Source organism: Numenius arquata, chromosome 11 (assembly GCF_964106895.1).
Source record: "Numenius arquata chromosome 11, bNumArq3.hap1.1, whole genome shotgun sequence".
Classification (NCBI taxonomy): domain Eukaryota; kingdom Metazoa; phylum Chordata; class Aves; order Charadriiformes; family Scolopacidae; genus Numenius; species Numenius arquata.
In genome coordinates, this window is record NC_133586.1 from 4085321 (window position 1) to 4106065 (window position 20745).

The 20745-nt window shown below is 41.4% G+C and overlaps 1 protein-coding gene across 1 annotated transcript in view; it reads left to right on the forward strand.

Annotated features, from left to right (window-relative positions):
* The window catches only part of ADAMTS17 (ADAM metallopeptidase with thrombospondin type 1 motif 17), a 185713-nt gene that overhangs the window by 58663 nt on the left and 106305 nt on the right, over nucleotides 1–20745 (forward strand). Inside the window, exon 8 of the mRNA XM_074155909.1 lies at nucleotides 15161–15266. Coding sequence (XP_074012010.1) covers nucleotides 15161–15266 — 106 coding nt within the window. The remainder of the gene's footprint in view (nucleotides 1–15160; nucleotides 15267–20745) is intronic.

Sequence of the window (20745 nt, forward strand, 5' to 3'; positions counted from 1 at the left end):
TTTTTCTCCTTCTGTACTCTTTCAGCATGATTTGTAGAATGCTAAGGATTTCTGTGTTTGCTTAGCTTGGAATTAGCTTTGTATTTCTACTTTAGTTAGTGGTCATGAGCAGTCAGCAGGTTGAAGATATTTGTTGGTTTTGTGTAGTTGTGTCATACATTTTTGTGTAGCCGTTTTGCCTGATCTGTTTGCATTAAGGCTCTGTCTGACCATAATTAGACTGCTGGGTACACATTCATGTTCTGCTGAGGATCTACTTGTTGATTTTAATAATGTCATCCATCAAGCTCTAGCATGTACAGCAATATTTGTGCTGTAGTAGACAAATAGAGTAAACACTGCAGTTATTTATAAGAAAACTGGCCAGTAAGTTAGGAAACTCTGTGTGGATGTTTTTATTTATTGGAAAGTTAAACCGATGCTCTAAAATGAGTCCATCAGTCTAATCAGACTTTGTTGTTCTTGAAATGAGAGGAAAGTAAAAGATTGAAGTTAAATTTCTGTTTAGAATTTATATTTTATATCTGTTTAAGAAATCTGTAGACTCATGTTTCCTATCTTCTATGCCCTAGTTTGTCTTCTCTCCTAGCTATGTCTGTTGGTCAGAGAGAAAGTACTATCTCCACCTTGATCTTGTCTGGGTCTGAGGATGGATGAAATTCCTGTCTACACCTCGCTTGCCCTATGTCTTGACTTCCGATCAGTTCTGGGGAAGAACTGCTGCTCCTTTGGATCCCTTTGACCTCTTACAAGTGTCTGCTGGCTTGGACTTCAGCAGAGCAGCATTGTTCACTGGAATTGCTCTGTCCTTCCGGATGGCTTTCCCTGTGATTCTTGCCTGACCTTCTGTATCCAGACGCATACTTAAGCAGCATCTGAAATAGAGATGCTTTCCTGAACCGGCCTCAGATCCTGCAAGTTAAAAATATTGCTTAGGACTATTGAAGTCCTAAGCTTTGTAGTTTTCTTTTTGAGATGTCAGTTGCCTCATGAAAGTCTGATAGCTTGATAACTTAATTATGTTTCAGTTTCCTGTCTCTTCCTCCTTGTGTCTCACTAGTCTTCTCTGACTTGCTCCAGGTTTCTTCCTATGCATTTATTTGTCTCACTTCAATCTTCTTATTTCCCTTCTGTGGAGCAAAGTGAGGAGAAGAGAGTCTTGGCACAGCCCTCACATGTTTGCATTCTCTGTGATGTCTCTCTGAAACTGGGAAATGGAGAAGGGTGCAATGCTCTTGGCTCAGAGCAAAGGTTCTGGATTCTGAGGTCATTTGGTCTTTGCTGTGATGGGCCCTGACTCTTGACTGTTGCAGTTTGTGATGCAGTGCAGAGGTGTGTTTGCTGTGATGGTTAGATACTTGGGATTTCCTTGTCCAAGTCACAGTTTTAAAAGTAATAACTTTTGACTAAGTATATCAGAATGATCCCTCTCTTTTCTATTTTTATCTTTATCTCTGTTGCTTGTTTCATTTTCAAACATGGGAAAACTGTAGTCCGTATTTGTTCAATGAACTGGTGCGTTTACAGAGATGCAGAATGCTCATTTGTGCACCAGTGTCTGTGAGCCACAACATGGTCTAAACACTGAAGTAAATAAAGCTTTTTGACTTGACATTGAAGTAAAAAAAGACCAACCTTCTGGGGGTGGGAACTAAGTAAAAGAAGTCAGGAAATGTCTTAATGTGCCTTCCCCAAAGCCAGTGGTAATACTCCTGTTGATTTCAGTAAGATTTTGATCAAGCCCATGGTGATTATGGTAGTTGATACAAATAGATCAGATGTGATACATATTCACCCTGTTTTCTGTGAATGCTATGAAGCTGATTATATGCTCTCATTAATCAGGTGGCTTTGTTGGGAAATGCATCTCATTACATGGCAGCTGACAGGAGGCCACTGCCACTGGGCACCAAAGCAGGCTTATACAAAAATACCCTGTTTGCATAGCTGGGAAGTACAGCTGTTACCGCTGCAAACTGTCTCCATGAGCCACTTACTGAGTGGGGCTTGACAGCTGAGAAAACTCCTACAAACCATGGTGCGCACTCAGCACATAGTTTTTAATCAGGGATGCACAGATTTGATTCGGAACTGGAAGTGTCACCCAGACAGCGTACGAGTATGTAGAAGCTTCTTGCACTTTCCAGGGGTGTTTTATTTAGAAGCACATGAGACTAGAAGAGGCAGTTCTGCCCTTGTTGGTCCTGATACTTTAGTACAAAGACCTAGAGCAATAACATGAACACACGTGCATGGAAATGTCCTGTTGGCTTCTGCAGGATACTGTGACAGTAAGTTTCGTCAGTGCTGCCTGCAGGCGCAGCCTCCCCACGAGCCTCGTGTGCTGTCATTTCTGAATTCAGACCGTAAAGGCCTCAGGACTAGGACAGTGCCTTGACTTGTGTCCGTGAGGCACCAGGGACTCTTCTGGCTGCTGTCAATCATTGCAAGGAGCTCAGTGGTATTCATCCAAATTTCTGTTTTCTTTCACAGGAGCTCGAGTTTGAACATGAGAGATTTCTTTTTATTACGTGTGAGAAAAGCTCACGCTGGTCTTAGTGAAAATTACTAACTTGTGTTACTTTAAAGGTGACATTTTATTTTTGAGTAATTTAGAGAAAGAAGTGCTAAAGAAAGTAGATTCAGGACATATTAAAAACACCTCCAGGTACATTACCTCTGAAATTAGCTATTACTTCTTTTCTGTCAGGCTGGCTCTGTGATGTGTTTATGTCTATATAAAGTACCATGTGGGTCCTTCCCTTCCCATGGGGTGGAAGTTGAAACGGACAGCTCTGTTTGGGAGCCCAGAGGAGGGCCCTTTAGGTTAATAGTCATTTTAACTTGATTTGGTGAGTGTGTGTGTGCAATGTTTGTGTCTGTCTACCCCAATGACAGTCTTTCCCTAATAGCTTTTTAACCCGTTGGCCAATTTAAGTCAAATTTGAGGATATGGATCTCAGAAATATTAGGCTTTTGGAAGTTTTCTGAAAACTAGGAAACCAAGTAGAGGAGAAAGCCATCTCCCTTTGATGCTGCCACTGAGGGAAAGATTGCATCACCCACACTTACATCAGAAACCCCAAGTGGAAATGCAAATGTGTAGGAAATCAAGCCATTAATTTCACGGTAAGTTTTGGGGTTTTTTTATGTTTTTACCTCCCCTTCCACCACACCATCATGCTTTGCCAGAACTAATGTGCTGACTGTGGTACTTCAGGAGGAGAGAAGCAGAGCCATGGCACACCTTAGTCTCCTCTTCTTGCCTACAGATGTGGAAGGATCGTTTTCCCTCGCTGCTCCTGGAGCAGAGGTAGTAGCCAGTGCTGAGGTATTAGGGACCGGCTTCGTTCTCTTGCATGGTACAAGCTTTTCAGCCCAAGTTCTGACTTCAGCAGAGTAACTCAACCCCATTAACATTATCAGGCACAAACCCTGGGTTTGTCAGTTTTCTCAAGTCAGGCACCCAGCAAAGAATTAAAACAGAGGGCTGAACCAAGAATTGCTAAATAAGTTTATCAGTGCGTGTGCTGGCTGGCAGCTTGACAAAGTGAAGCCAGGAGCTTAGACAGCCCTGTAAGGCAGGATGTAGGAGCTGTAATTGAGAAGTATCACAGAAGCAATTTGGAAAAGCATCTGTTCAGAGTTTGATTTCTGTGAATCATCCCATTCTGCTGGCCTGCTCTGCTAGTCGCCTGAGCTGCTCTTATTTTGCCAAGAGAACAGCTTGACACGCATACAGCGCCTAAAAATAAAATACGCTTTAAATATTAACATGTTTCAAAAGTATAGATTCATTCACTTTTTCAGAGTAACAATTGCTTAGTCATTCTTAAGGAACATGGAAAGAATTTAATTGAGAGCCGTGGAAGAATGCCATTCATCAGCAGCACAGGTGTTCAGCCATCTCCAAAACTGTCCGGTTCAGCAGACTCTGCTGAAACTCTCCAGACACTGAAACATTGTTCGCGATGCATTGCTGAATGTTGTTGAACGATTGCAGGCCTGATCCTTGCTCTTGAACCCACCCCAACTAACACCACGGTAGGCTGAGATAGGCATGGCTCAGTAAAGCTCTTGAAACTGTTAAAAGTAGCTTTTAATTTATTTGAATAGCTTCATGAGTTTCTTAGTGTTTGCAATTACGAAAAAGAACTGGAACCGAACGCTGGACCCTGACTGTTAGCTCTTAAAGCAGATGCTGTTTGGTACAAAGACTCCAAATATTTTTTCTGATTTATTGCCAAGTCTGACCTTTTCTCTTCATTCTGGAAGGGAGATACTGAGGAATTTGAAGGCTCCAGGATCCCTGCTGCTGAATTCCGTGTTCCTCTTTGTTTAGCAGTTTCATTAAAAGCTCTGATTTGGTCGTCTTCTTCATTCCCCTTCATTCTCTCTGTACTCAGGCCCTCTGAGCAGATGGCTCAGATGAGTTGCAGAGACAAACTGACAAATTCAAAACTGGAAGTCACAGAACTCATCTGAAAAAGCAAGATGAAAGTGGTCTCAAAGCTGATTTTGGAAACCTACATAGTTTGCAAAGTTGTAGCTATTGCAGCTAATGCCAGGGCTGTTTTTCCATTTCTTGGAAGATTATAATCTTGAGATGGGAACCCATCCCATGAACAGAATGGGTGTTAAGGGACTAACACAGGCATGTGGGAGAGTGGTGAGCATGGGACATGGTAGCCCTTGAGCACTCTCCTTTCTGATGGTAGAGTTGGTTTTGGTTGTTTTTTCTTTTTTTAATTTTGTGAGTTATTTTTTTCTTGAAAGATGCAGCTTAGGGAACACTGAAGGAATTCTTGAGTTCAGGCCTATTCTACCAAATAGGGCAGGTAAAATGAAAAAAATGGAATGTTGAAATAATTTTGATTTTTAATAACATCCAAGAAAGTGAAGGGTGAGACTCATGAAGGCTGCTTAGACAAGGAACAGGTGGAGCGCTCTCTTCTTGTCAAGCCATACAGCAGGTGAGCGATATGGATTCATTTCTATCCTCTCACTCCTTCAGCCATTGAAGAGAAAGACAGTTATTCACACAGCTGCACAAATCCTGAATCCAGTGCTCCTGAGTTCTCCTGTTGCGTTGGCAGGTTGCCTGTCTTTTGCATATTATAATGCCAATATTTGCCTGCATGTGAGAAGGGAAGATCCTGCTTGATTCTACAACAGCTTGTAGAAAGGACCAGCAGGTTCACCTCTGCAGTGCAGTCTACATCCACTTAACAAAATGAGGCCAACAGAAGACTTTCAAATCCAAATGCCTTTGAGACCCAGGCAAAGGTGACTTTCAAGGGACAGAATCCAAATCCTGATTTATGGTTTGGTTTCACAGTTGTTTGGTGATGGTTTTTTTGAGTTCACAGTCACATGTTTCTGTAGTCTTTCAAAAGCATCAGATCTCTCCTGATTTCTGCTGAATCTCATCCTTTTTGGTGTAAAATACGTTTCAACAACCTTGTCCCCAGTGCCTGTGTCTTTTTCTTTCAATAGCTTGTACTCCACTGATTTCCATTGCTTTTTTCTATAACGGTTCTAACAGCTGTCCTTATGCTATGTGCCATTTTTTTTTACCCACACTAAGGCTCAGGCCTCCCTGCTTGAATACTTCAATGTACTCATCAGGCCTTGTTGCAGTCCAGCTCCTACCTTTCCTTAAGTGAACCCATGATGCCAGAAACATATGACACAGGGCTGTAGATCTGTTTTTTTCCAGCAGTAAGTACAGACAGAAGTTCTCAGAGAGCTCATCTTCCCCTCTGATCTTATCTCCTGCCCTCCTTGACCCCTGCCTCCCATGGAAGTGACTGACTCCCCACTGCTTATGAGATCAAAGTTATGCTTCTGAAGACTTCTGGAAAACCCATATTATCTCCATTTGCTACATTTCTGTCCCCGTCTCCTTTGAATCCCTAATCTCTTCTCATCTGTCTTTTCCCCCTTGTTCACTAAATTTGAATTATGCCAGGCTTCTGTATACTCCCCAGCACTATGTGTTGACTCATCCAGTCAATCAATCCCTCCCCAAGTGGAGTACTTCTCTCAGATGCACTTAGCTAGCTCTTCCTCTGCCTTTCCTCTTAACAGGAGTACAGCTGTTGTAATATATCTTACTTTGGGTAATTAAGCCCATGTATTTCTATGTGTGTGCATGAGCATGGAGACTTTCAATGCTGTGCAATGATGCCTACAAACAGATGGTGAATTAGCTGCCAGGGTTTGGGAATCTATATTCCGGAATGGTGGCTTGATTTGGACTAAATATCCAAAACTTCATATTTAACTAGAGAAACAGGAATGCAGAAAGGAACTGTGTTTCTGCCTGTTTGAGATCTGCATCCAGCAGCAGCCCAGGCTCCTGTCGCTGGGGAGTATGCAGGAGAAGCTCTCTGGAATGTGGCTGTTAGCATATCAAAGTAGAGTAAACATGTAGATGATACCCTGCTTCCTCTGCTCCAGTTAATTAAGCCACTCCTCATGTCACATTAGATGGAGAGGATTTATTAATGTGCTGTCATCTAGGGAAGCAAGGGTTTGCTGAAAGGGAGGAGTCACGTTAATGGCATAGAGGATGTCATGCTGAACAAAGAGCAGATGTCAAATAAACAGGGTATTTCTTTTAATCTCCTTCTTTGCTGAGGTCTTAGATCCCAGTGCTTTATTGTAAAAGCTTAGAAAATTAGGGCTAGAAAGAACTTCAGGTGGTCTTTTAATGCATTCCCTTGCTCCAAGGCAAGATCAGTGATACCCGTGTCACTCCTGATGGATATCTGTTCTATGAGGCTAACCAATATGCTTGTTTCCAGCTTCCCTTGAATTACTGTGAGCACCATATCTCTCCTCAGATATGGTCAGTGTGATGAATATTTATGCTTGTGATCACAAATCCACAAAGGAATGTGGTTTTCAAAGATGCCCATTCCAAACCTCTGGGGGTTTCTGAAGGTTGTCTGCTCTTTGTTGGCATAATTCAGTGTTAATAGCCTGTCTGGCATGGTTTTGTAGGCCTTGGTTAAAGCCTTTCTAGGCCAAAAAGATGTTAGAACATCTATCATCATGTGGTATCAGAAGTGAGCTTTTACTAGCTCGGGTGAGGACTATTATCCCTGAAGTCATGAGAGGTCACAATCTCTAGGGTTTTTCAACTGTCTGGGCAGCCCCTTGTACATGGGGAGAGGTTCTCTTAAATCAGTGAATTAGCACAGTGTAAATCCACTGCAAGTAGCATTAGAATAAGGCTCTTGATGTCTTGAGGAACGTCTGTGTGGGGGCAAATCAGTAAAGGAGCAGATAAATGATTAATCTATTAAACTTAGAAAGCCACAGGAGGGTTCCCAGGAAACATAAAAGCCCTGTAGAAAGACTGAAAGCTAAAGCTGAGAGTTGGCCACGCTGGCCATGTTCCATTAATTGCTGTCCTGCAGGGTAATTAAACAAAGAGAAAAAGAAGATAGCAGAAGTGCTCCTTTAAGGTCTAATGATTTGCAGAATCTTGCCTTCTTTGCAGGTTTCCAGACATGAAAAGGTATAACCTCACAAAGGCCTTTTTATCAGAAAGGTGTAGAGTAGGGCGACTTGCACAGACAAACCCTGGTGAGGTGTCAGCTAATCTGTGTGAAAATGAGAGCAGCACGTTCCTGCGCAGGAGAGTTCAGTGTGGGCTGAAAGAGTCAGCTGAGAAGTTCTGTTGAGCTTCAGTGGTGCCATGGCTAAGGTTTGGGTATATCTGCATGAATCACTGTCGTTTCACAAAGACTGAGGCTTGAATCTGGCTCTCACAATTACAGCTCTGGTCTTATGAAATGTTATCTGGGACCAGTTGCTAGACCAGTGGGTGCCATAGCAAGATTTCAGTACCAAGTATCTTTAAGTATTCCCAGTGTTCAGAAAAGTATCCCCTATAAAAAGTATTGTGTACTTAATTCATTTGTGCTATTAGGACCTTGTGTTCTGAGGAGTATTAATTACATTATCAGCTCTAGAAACATCACGTTGTGAATATCACGGTGAGGTGTTATTTGTTAGTCTTTCAGGGTGTGTGTAGTGAAAATCAAGAGATTCAGAAAGTAGCTATGCTTTGTGTTTCAGCTATTTATTTTTCTTGCTGGGCTTTTGGGATTCTGACAGCAGTTGTGTATACTGGAAGTGACAGTGTTTTCAGAGTTACAGGGAAGATGAGATTTTATTGGGCACTACAGGACAAGAGTCAGTCCCGTAGGGGAGGTGTCCAGCCACAGAGTACACTGAGTTCTGGGAAAGCGTGCTGCGCCTCTGCAGGTCATGCTGGTTTGGAGGCAAGGAACAGAGTTTTATAGAGGTCACATTGAAATTCAGGATAAGGTCGATTCTCCAAAGAAAGAAGAGGATTCTGTGATGATGGGCACATTTGCAACAAGTTGGGTAGGTAGAGAAAGTCAGGGTCTGATGTGTATTCTCAGTAGTAGTGGTGGTGGCTTCTTGTGTGATCTTACCAGTTATTTGAATGTTGTGTCTTAGCTTGTTTTTCTGTAAAGTTGGTGTAGTACTTGCCAGTTTCTCAGTGAGACAGGGAGGAATATACACGGGGACTTGCATACCAGTTTGAAAACCTCGTAGGAAGGAGGAGTGAACCTCATGTGCCCTTAGCTAGAGGTTTCTTGGGATTCCCAGGAATCCAGATCATCTTCTGCCTGCAGAAATCGCTTGGGCTTACCAATGCTCAAAAAAATTCACACTGGAAACTACTTCCACTGCTTTCCTCCACCAGCTAAAAGTAGGGGAGTTGTATACACAATACACCTGCCTGGATGGTATTCTAACTTAAGTTCTGCAGAATTGCAAACTCCTTTTGAGGGCTGTTCCTTTGACCATTCTCTTGTTATCTGCGTGCCTACGCAGTCCTGTGTAGAGAGTTGTATTTGGACCAGTCGTATGTTGCCTTGTTTTATCAATATGGTTCAACCACCTTATACCCTGGAGAGAATTTAAGCCCTCAGCAGGGGGTGGATGTTCTGCCACTCAACAAGATCAAGAGAATTGTGAACTGATTTCTTCCCTGGGTTTATTTTTGTCTCTTGTATGGCACCAAGAGAATGAGACAGACAGTAGGTTATATTCTCTGTCCTTTGATTAAGTACAAACAGACGAAAAACAATGTCCCTAATGTCAGTGTAGATTTCTTTCTCAGGCACGTAGAGATTGAGCTTATTTCATATTTCACAACGCCTTTAAGGGTAAAGGCATACCTATGGGGAGGCCTATCTGAAATAGGCTATGGCTGACTTCTTGCAGTGCCTGAGATGCCCCTCCATCCGATGGTTCATGGCATCAGAAGCTCTTCTGATATAAAGACTTGAGTTCAAACTATTGTGACTTGAACTGGATACAGCACTTGGCATGATTCTTAACTTGTTTTTGTACCTGACTGTAGTTCTCTCTCATGCGTTGGATGGTTGTGCTATAATTCCTGTACTTGTGATTCATAATGAGTGTATTGTTTCCAGCTTGGATTTCATTAAATACAGTGACAATGAAAATTGCTGCTAAAGGAAAACAGTTTCCATACGTGAATATTAAATTCTAATGGAAACCATGTTGTTACTGCAAGATGAACAGAAATTGGCATCTAGATGACTATCTAGCATTAAGCCAAATTAATCTGTGCCACTAAAATTGCATGCCTGGCTTTGAATTTGCACATTCTCATAAAATGAAGGAACAGCTCACCCTGTTAGCTTCTTCTGGATAATCCCTGTAAACCAAACTTGGAACCAGAGGCTCAGTAGGACAGTCATGGTAACAACTTTGGCCTCTCTGTGCTGTACGGGCTGGAGAGGGTCCTTCCATGGATACTGTTCTTTTTTCACCTGGATACTGCTGACTTCTTGGGACCTCTGTTTATTCAGCTGTAGAACAGGGATTGTGTTATTACCTATCTTGGAGGGAGTTTAGTGGGTACTTCTTTAATGTTTTTTTTAATTTTGGAACCTTTTATATGTAGGCTTTATAGAAAGGAAAAGTATTTTTCATTTTTAAGTATCATAAGCACCGAAAGACTCCCTTGGTGACTGACTTGATGTGTAAATACAGGCAAGGCATCTCTGTCAAACATATCATTGCAATTGAACAGGGGGGCAGAGCATGAATCACTTCTAGGTTTTCCTGATTTTACTTATGTAGGATGTTAAGAGAGGCTACGGGAGTGTAATTGATGGCAATGTGTGAGCTGCAAAAATTGAAAATCGTGGGAGGATGAGAAAAACATCAGCTAACATCACCAAACTAGTAATGGTGGGGAATGGGTGGTTTGCTCTGTGCATGTGGATATGCGGTGAGTCTCCGTCTGTGCCAAGCAGACTTCAGGACTTCAAGTTTGGCTCCCTTCCCAACAGCAAATACGTTGAGAAGAGGAAAGCTAGCCAAGTTTTAATCAAGTAAAAGTTCTGTATCCAGAGGTGGCTGGCAAAAGAAGAGATTAAAGTATTAGGAGTGCAATGAAAACAAGACATTAGAGAGTTGAAAGCTGGAGTACCTGGATAAACCACTTGCTGAGTGAATATTCCACAGTCGTCAGAAGGAAGCCCCGTGTGTTTCGAATAGGATGAAATGTGAACCCACGCACCAGAACTGGTCTTCTTCCAGCTTTGGCTATCGCTGTGGCAAGTATGTAATATCCTAATGCCTAGCTGAGCTGGTAGGATAAATGTAATCATTCCCCTTAGAGATACTGCTAGCAGAGGGCTCATTAGCTGGCAGAAAGGCCAACAGCTGCAAACTGTTTATATATGACAACTTTTTGGATAAATCTGAGTTTACACAGTTGCCTGTGTCCTAAGGTTTGCTGTGGAAGTGCAGATAGCTTTGCGTGTTCAAACCCAAGCACAGAAGTTATGGACTGTAATTATGCAATTTCTCATGAGAGAAAGGAAAAAACCCTCACGCTTGGTAATAGTAAAAATAGTAATTGGCTTTCCTTTCTCTCTACCACTGATGCTCCTACTTGACTTTTTTTTGATATTAAAAATAGATTTGTGGTAATTGCTGGCAGTAAGGAGTCTATCTGGAAAGATAAGGACTTTTTTCCCCTGAAGAAAGCCACTGCCTATGTATTTCCGTGAGCACAGAAGTGCATTTTTGGGTGGGTTTTTTGTTGGGCTTTTTTTTTGTTGTTGTTGTTTAAAAAAAACAACCAAACCAACCAACCCCAAACCAGTTCAACTTTCTTCCCGATTTTTCATTTTTACACACTTGTCTCCCAGACAGAGCTAGAAGCAAAATTATCAAATAAGAGAAGTTCCTCTGACATTAGTCCCAGTCTGGCAGAACCACAGCATGCCAGGATTTTCACAAAGATGTCTGAATTCATGAAGTTTCAATTCCAGTTCTGCAGGCTTGTAGGGTTCAGATAAAAATCTGAAATTTTACAAGGCTAACAGCAGTTTCCATTCATGACAATGAAGGAAATACATCATATTAATGCCGCTACCAAAGCATTGTACTACTATCATTGTTCGTTAAAGGTGTATTTTTCTCTGCATATCAATTATATGGGTCATTGTATTGAGTTACAAAAGAGTTGCATTTATCTTAATGGTTCAGATACATAACAGTTCTTTAGAAAATATATGCAGATTGATAGCGTATTCTCTATTTATGTTTTAACGAAAGAAGTAATCATAAAATGGTCCAAAAGAAAATTATAGTCTTAGGAAATAGTTTGATAGAAAATATATACTACAAAACCATCTTTGAGGCAAGCTTTTTCAGGCTTAAAATGTTTTGACAATTTGTTATAACTGGTTTGCTGTTCCAGAATGACTCTTCATTAATAAGTACTCAGCAACTCGTGAGCTGGACTTCTTACTGAGTTCATCTCATGTACTGCAAAGTTTTCTTCTGTCTGTTCTTCTAGGATTATGGGTTTCCTCCCCAGTCCACTTCTGTTCCTATATTGTCTGATCCCTGGGCTCCACTCCAACGGAAGTCTTTAATAATTGTAACAATAAACTAATTTTAGATTTCTACATTTTTAAATTGATCATTGCAAATATTATAAAATGGCCACACAGGGGTCATATTAAGCATTGAAAATAACTAATAAAAATAAGGTGACTGAGAGTCTGTGACTGAGCCACAGTCACTTTTCCAGCTACTGGTGGGTATACAAGTCCTCAGTCCTAGGTTTTCCACCTTTGAATACTGAGACTTTTAGCACAGAGCAGTGTTACTGCCAGTCAGTTGCAGTGGGGATTAGAACCACTAAACAAAGACTTCAGAAGAATTGCCATTTGAGATAATGTTTTTGACATTTTAATTGATGATTAACTTCTTTTAATATATTGACAGAACTCTAGACTATTTTGCTAACACCACGTCTCCCAAACATGGAAATACTTCCCGCTTCCATCTCCAAGTGACAGCAAATATTGACTCACCCTCATTTTATGAAATTTATTGGAAGGAAATTAGCATGAATCATTTCAAGCTAAATTGGTTTGCCTGGTTGACCAGTGAGCTTGAGATGCAATACTGGTTTGTTGCTTCTCAGTTAAAACCTCATGTGTCAGATACAAATGAGATATGTATTGGCACTGGTTAATTGGAAGATAAAGGCGGAATAATCAGGTTTCGTAGTAGGAATGAAACACTTTCAGTAAGAACCCTGCTCTGGTTATTACCAGAGTGTATTTCAGCTGAGTTTGGTTAGTTTATTATGAGCTATGTTTGCCTCATCCCCAAGAGGCAGAAGGATCTCCAGGAGCATCTTTGGAGTAGATGGTAGTTGTGCCACAGGATCATAACTTCTGTGGGAAGAGCCTGGGCTGAGCAAAACTAATGAGCGAAGGTGAACTCAACAGCCCCCACTAGATTTCCTCTCTCACAGCTGGGGATCAGGATTACCAGCAACCAATGGGCCATCACAGTTTTGTCTCCTCTGACAACACAGTGTGCTTCAGGGGAGAGGCAGCTATGGAGTGGATTAGCAATTTGGCATGAAGCATCCTTCCTCCCAGGTACCCTGTTTCACGTATGGACGCAGGGAGAGGATTTAACTCAAAAATGCACAAAGGCACAAATCTAAAGAAGCAGAAGATTGGCCGAGTCACCTAATTGTTCCTTTTCATCTTCTGTGACTCAAATATTCAGGTTTTTGCTTCCTTTTAACCAAACTCTGGGAATTCCTCCTAATCTCAGACCTTCTGCTATTGGCTTTACAATAAACTAACATTTTCCCAAACAGTATTTTCCTTCCGCCAAAAGTATTCCCAGAAATTGCTGATCCCAAGTAGAATTGGAACCAAAAGACTATTATTGGTGAGGGTATTATTATTTGTAAGTCACCATAGAGGTGCATGGTAGCACATATAAATCAGGAGAAATATCTGCTTTCATTTCAGAAATCAACCAGAAATGTTTTGTGATCTTTAAAAGAAACAGAAGGTATGTTCGTAGCCCAGGACACGCTGCAGACACCTACAGCTGAGATTCTGTTCTGTGAACCGTTCATTAGGCCATCAGGTGTGGGGACTGAGGTTGCAAACTCTTTCTCAAAGTAACATATTACTTCCTGAACAATTCCTTGACATCCTTATGAATGTTCTGTGAGTAAAAATGAAGTAATTTTAAGAATAGTGCTGAAATCCAGCCTTCTATGATCCTTGATTTAAAAAGTCTAAATCTTGACTTCATTTTTTGCATGTGGTATGAATCTGGCCTTCCATAGTCAGCACTTCTAAAGTAAGCAAATGTTAGTGTCTGATTTCTGCACTGCCTTCGCTCTGCTGCTAGTGCTGAATCCCCATGGCAGCACATCCAGAATCCCCATGGCAGCAAATGTACATATCCATATTATTGTCAAAACTCATAATAAACCAAAACTGCACTTCTTCCAGGTCTAAAGTTTTACACCATTTGCACCCTGATAAACACAGTTTTGTCAACTCTGCCAGAAGGAAAAACAAAAAGGCAAAGGGATCATGTCTCCATTGCATGATTGTGGCCTACTCATTAAAGGCAGCTAGGTCCTGGCTACCCCTCTGCGAGAACAGTATTGCAGTGAGGAAACAGATTTCTTGGTTTCTGTTAAGTATAAGCAAATATATCTGCTGTGAAAAGATTGACAGACGTTTGTGGAAGGTCTTTACCCTTCCCCTTCTTGCAGCATGGCAGAAGGATGTCTGAAGGGGCAGGATGAACTCAGCATTTAGGTCGCTGCATGCTATCTGGAAATCTTGTTTTGTGTGCACACTTGAACTGTTTGTGAGGCTTTTGAGATGTGCCCGTTTAGCAGTGGAGGACTTGTATAAATAGAGACGTCCTTAGGCTCTGTCTTTAATCTGTGAGCATAACTCCCAGTGGCTTAGCAGTGGTTTCTAGGTGGCAGATGAAACAAAATCTCAGCAGCAGATTGTCCTGCGTGTGGCCTGTGATGCCATCACGACATTTCCAAGTACAACGGCACTTTCTGCAGAGGACAGTCTGCATGCAGGAAGGGCATATGAGGACTATTGTTTTTCCATAGCAAAAGTTTCATTCCTTTTTTACTTCAGCCTACAACCATTTGTGGTGCCCACACAAACAGGTCTAGAGAGTACTGTGCAATTGTCCATGGGATCAAATCCTAAATTCCACTAAGTCATAGTAGACTTCTGCCACCTACCTTGGCTTTGTGACTCACTGTGAGGAGTTTGCCAGCTTTTCTGAGTCTGCCACTCTTGCTTTCTTTAAGTATGAAAATAAGGGAAAATGTAAGATCTTTTCAGAGAGTCTCTGCTCTTTTTGTTTTATTCCTTTCCCCAGCTTTATTCTGAAAATCTGGAGAACTCCATTTAAATGCTTGTTAAGGCTACTTCACTGCATCTTCTAACATTGTAGTACGGGACACTAATAGACAAGCTTAGATGAATTTTTGAGTCTTTATGGACAGTGAAATATATTTTCCAATGAAAGCAGTGAAGGCAAGTGTGTTTAACTTGTTTCCTGTGTGAAAAAATTCTAGACCGATTTTTTCAATAGGACGATGAACAAAATACTCACATGATTTTATGTGCAAACTACTCTAATGTTTTTCATACCGGGCACATTTTTTATCATTTTGGTTAAGTTACTGCTGTGTGCTTTGAGTGAATGAGCTGTTTCACTGATTCTGATGGGAAGATTCTCTGTGTCTCTGTTGCAGGAATTGCTTACCTGGGAGGTGTCTGCAGTGCCAAGAGAAAGTGTGTTCTTGCTGAGGACAACGGTCTCAACCTGGCATTTACAATTGCACATGAGCTTGGGCACAAGTAAGAACTTGTCCTGTGTCTTTCTTCACTGATACCACTGTAGCATACTTTTACTTAAAGCTATACAAGTGCAATTACTAGTGTGGCATGTTTGCTGTGATTTCATAAATCTAGCAGATTGATAAATAACTTAATTTTTAGGAAGCTTATGTAAATATTCCATTCAGCACACACAAATCTTTCTATTTGTTCCTCCCCTATTTTCCACTCTATGTTGTGATTTTGAGTAGCAAAAGGAGGCCTCATTCTCTTAAATGATTGATGGTAATAGTTAGGGACAAATTCTGCTTTTGTTGATGCTGTAACATAGATCCACAAAAACTACATCAGCTTCAAAAATCTTTGAACTTGATAAATTTTCTCTGAAGTTCAGGTGTCTACGTCAAGGATTTTAATAGTTAAGTACTTTGGTAATGGCTTCACCTCTGCATGTGAAGTAATCTACTGTGGCTGAAATTGTAAACAACGGTATTTTGGAAATGCTCTTGAGCAGTATTATTTGATCAACAGAAAGAAATTATATAACTTGATTTATCAGTTCAATCACAGCTAACTAACACACTTTGAACACTGGCTGGAAAAAACAGCAGATAACATGACAATTCCTAGTCAGACACAAATGTGCAGAATGAGATTACCAGGTACTTTCTGCAGGTGACTTTGAAGAATTTTTAAAGCTGTCTGTAAATATCCCATGGACAGAAGAAAACAAAATTGACTGGAAGAGTCACCTGCATCGTCTTAGTGCAGTTAATGAGTTAACCCAAAGGTCAGCATCCGCATTCACTGCTTTCCAGGCTCAGTGTAACATGCACTTACTCATAATACTTACGAGCTTTTTTCCCTTTCCATTGACATCACTCTGGTTGCTCTGTGTCACAGTTAGACTGTGTAAGATATAAATTTATTCCTGGTCTAATTATATACAGGGACAAGGGCTGTACCTATGTGATTTTCAAGTCCTCCTTCCGTTAGCCTCTCTGGATGGAAGGTGGGAAATCCCACCATCGTTCCTTTAGTAAGAAGTTGTGCACAAGCTTTGTCTGCACCCTTCAGGACTCCTACTGTTTTAGGTGTCTGCTGTATCTTCCTTTCCTACAGTAACAAGTACTTGACAGCTAAGTCGGAGCCAATGTATCATGTTCAGATTCTGGCCAATCTCATTCTATGACAAATAATTACTTTATGGCAATGTATTTCAAAGTTGCATGGAGGATATTTAGGTTACTACCAAAAATGACAAGACGAAAATGAATCTCCTGTTCACCCTCCAGTGACACCAAAGGCAGCTGAGCCAAACTGAGGGTGGTTTCAGCAGAAATGAAGGACATTTGGTTTTGATTTTATTTAAATTGCATGCCAAGACGTTAAACTGAGCCTAAACTTAATAACAAATTAACCTGTGGGTAATGTTAAGGGAAATTCAGCACTCATCTTTGGATGGGCCAAGAGCAGGAGGGAAAAATACTTGAGCTGCAGAAAATCCAGCTGTGTGAAAGAGTGAGACTGGTTTGCCCTGGTGTTTGCCAAGTTTCCCAGCAGAGCTGTCAAGCTTCCTTCTAATAATGCCTTGCAAAAAATCCACAACATAAATAGGGAATATAATGCTTTCGGATACAGCTCTTCACCTCTGCAGAAAATAGCAAACTCCATTTTCTTTTCTGAGTGTAATTTTGGTGGTAAGAACATAATGTCCTTTCTCTGCTGGTTTTCTTTCTTTGCCTCCATCTTGGAAAACTATTTCCAAGAGATGTCTAAAGGGGTTGACAGAGGGTGGCTTGGGTTTAGTACCCTGGAGGATTTGGACAGTGAGTGTGCTATTGTGCAGAGAATCTTCTGCTTCAGGAGAGTCATAGATCCAATTGTGGGGAGAGATGGAGAGCTTCAATGAGGATTCAAGTGAAGAAGGACAAACGACAAAGAAGACTGCATTTTCTAACAGAGATGCTTTATGAGCCGCTTTACTGAGAGAGAAGAGACTAGAACAGGGTCAGGCAAGAGTGACAGGGAAGAATACTTGAGTACTGGAGGGGCTTGGAGGGTCTGTAAGAGCCAGTCTAGAGATCTAAGGTGTTTGGGGAACGTAGCTCTGAGAGGGCAAGTGAGTCAGGAAGGCTCCAACTGAAGGAGCCAGCTGGGTTAAGTTAGAGAAGCTGGTGGCAGGATTCTGCTGCCACAGGTGTTCTGGGGACAAGTTCCAGGTTAGCCTGTTTCACAATGACTGCAGTTCTCTATCACACACCGGAGCAAGCTCTCAGCCCTTCTGCCCCTTCTTCCCTTGCTTAAGCCCAGCCATACCCATGCAGAATCAAACTCCAGTGTGCCAAGTCAAAAGAGAGGAGAAAAAATGCCATCTGTCTCTCCTCACCCAACCTGAGCATCAAAATCATCCCTCTCTACTGTCATCCACCAGTGACCCAGTTACTTATTTCAAAGGTCAATTTACTGGTGCCTTTCTGGCCTTGAAGTCAACAGGAGTCTTTTCATTGACCTTACTAGGTGTCAGATCTCTCCTTATTTGTCTGTTTTAGAACTGCAACAGGATGCTCTGAGAAGTCCTGTTTCAGCATGTTCTTGTGCAAATAGAAGGATTGTTTTCACGCTTTACCTACAAACTTCTAGTTTTTAAGTGGCTGTAAAATGTAAGGAAATACATTGCAGAGATGAAGACAAGCTGACACGAGCTTCAGGTTTAAAAATGAAAACTAAGGAAAACTAGGTGCAAGTTTCTTAACTTAAAAAGAAAAAAATCCAACCAAAACTTACATCCGTATTAGAAAAAATATAAATTTTGGAGAGCCGTAACTGTGAGCTTTATTGAAGGCTGATTTCCTTATGAATGTTGAAAAGCTGAGATTTATTACTTCTTGCCCTAAGACTAACAAACGTATGTGGAGATCACAAGCCCAGTTTGGCATTCAGATAGCTTCTGATGTAGACTTTGGAAAAAGTGAATGGATTACTAATTGATGTGTCAGATTCCTAATCTGCCACTAATGTCATTTGGACTCCCTGCAAAAAACACTATTACAGACAGCTGCACTGTGAAAACATGGAGACATCATTAAATGGGTCCATTAGGGTGATGCTTATAGGTCCTATAAAAGTTCTTCTTCAGGTTTAACCTATAGAGTTGTTGTTGCTTGATGATGAGATGAGTGATATAACTTTTATCTGTTGTATGTATATCTTCAAATCTGGAGTAATAATTCTGGTCCATGGACAGAAAGGGATCATCCATTTGTATTTAGATAAAATTTTTCCTATAAAGAGTCCAGGAGAAGAATTTTGCTGTTACAAAAAGGTTATAGGGAGAGTACAGACCACTGAATATGTGATGAGGCTGCAAATCAAACTTCTTACCATACAACACAGGACCCTCATCAGGCCTCGTTCCTTCATTCAGCATGGTCAGTAGTGGATGTCTCTTAAAATAACGCACTTCAATGTAACCACGGTTGGTTGGTTTTTATCCAGGGATTGCTGGGTGGAGTACTGTGTCTGACCTACACAAAAGGCAAGACACAATGATCACAGTGGTCCCTGAAGTCTTAAAAAAGTGTAAGTCCAAGGTCTTCATACTATAAACAGCTTAATATGCTCAACGCTTCCTTACTCTCCTTTTTCCTCAGACTAGCAGGGCAACTCCATCAGTAAGAGCTTGAAAATGCCCTACTGTTGTCAACAGGATCCTGAACGGTCCTTTCCTCCTTCTCCATGAAATGTACCAGTGTGAAGTTGATCTGAGATTCATACCCCAAAGACCACCCTGAACAACTGTGACTTTCAGAAAAATAGTGCCACTCTCCCCCACCCCAGTTTGCTTTTTGCCTACAGCAGTGACATTGTTACCATTTTCAAGTCATTCTCCAAAGAAAAAGGCAAATAAGTTTTTTAAACAAAAGCTGGGATTCATCCTTATATCCGTTATCCCCTAAATGAAGCGGGTGAGCTGTAGCCAGTGGTTTTTCCGCACAACAATGCCAGCTTTGTTGCCATTCCTGTTTCTTTCAACAGCCTTGGCTTTCCTGTTGTGGGATGAGGGGAGGGCTTGGGTGGGTAGGGAAGATTCCCATTCATGAGTTAGCAGAACCTGGCACTGCCTCGATGGTGAGAGAATAGCTGGAGATGGTATGGCTGGAAGCCACACCGTGTCAGATGCCCTTAAGAAAGTGAATCAAAATCAACTGACAATAAGCAAGATTCAGTCTGTTGCCAACAGCCTGAAACCGCATGGCCTCAGACTTGAAGCTGAAACAGATGAGGACAAAAACGAGTCCAAAGGTAAAAAGCCTATAGTGCACAAACCAAAGAGCTCTGGATTTGGAATCAGCCAAGAGAAGAGTTTAGAACTGGCAGATTTCTATCCAGTATGATTATTTCCTTTAGACTTTAAGTCTTCATAGATGTAGCTTGGTTGAAATGGTGCATAATTATTTGCTGCATAATTAAGTATGGCCTTTGTGGTGTGTCTCAAGCAATAGTGGTCTTGCAGGTAAGGGAAAAGCACTCTCTGGATGTTCCCTTTGTGGCCTGATATTTAAGCTAATAGACTAGTGAATAAACTTACCTCCCTGATCTGGCTAGTGCAGCACCCAGCAGAGAGTTTGTGTCATGCAAATAATTGTAAAGCAGAATGTGAAAATATCACAGGCTGAGGGAGAATGTGTCTTGAGCAGATCCAAGAGGTACAGAATAATGTCCTGTGACAACTTACACTGGCAAAGCCAGGTCAGTGTGGTGCAGGCACACAAGCTTAATTGCTAAGAACCAAACAGGAAATTAACAGTCCCCCTTTTCCTCTGCCCTGCAATTTATAAAGATTTGGTCATAATGCATTTTAAAAACGAAAAGTTTCATGTGGAAGCTGAGGACCACCAGAGTAAATGGGAGACCAGTCTGAGCAGTCAGGTAGTGCTGCAGAGCACACACTGTGCTGATGTAAAACTGTTCTTTCTCTTAAGCAGTTTGTTTTGTGATTCCAGTCAGTGCAGTGCTGGTGGCGATGGAGCCAGCCAGCCAAATCATGGTAGGGTGCAAAGGGAACAGTTCTGGAAACAATATAAAAACGGAGGGACCTTTGCTACAAATGCTCTCATTTTATCCTGGGATTATAATATTATGAAAGAAAAAAAAAATCCCAAACCCCCTCTCTGTCTTTTTTAGAGCAGCTCACCATAGTCTAGTCTTGAACACACGGCTCTACCGATGTAGGCAGCCGAGTGTAGTTCATATCCTGGCTAACTTTAAACATTAACCCTATTTTTCAGAAAAGCTCATATGTGGGTTTCTTTTTCTGCTCTCTGTTGCTCTTTTGACCACCTGCATTGTAATGATGGCAAATGCAAGGATTTCTTCATAGCCTTTGTAAAGAACTGTTTTTTAGGAGTATGAGCAAAAAAACCAGTAGGATCCTAGAGTGTTGTGGTGCTGACAGCGAGATCAGTCACAGAAAAGAAGGCAGACCTTGCAACTGTGG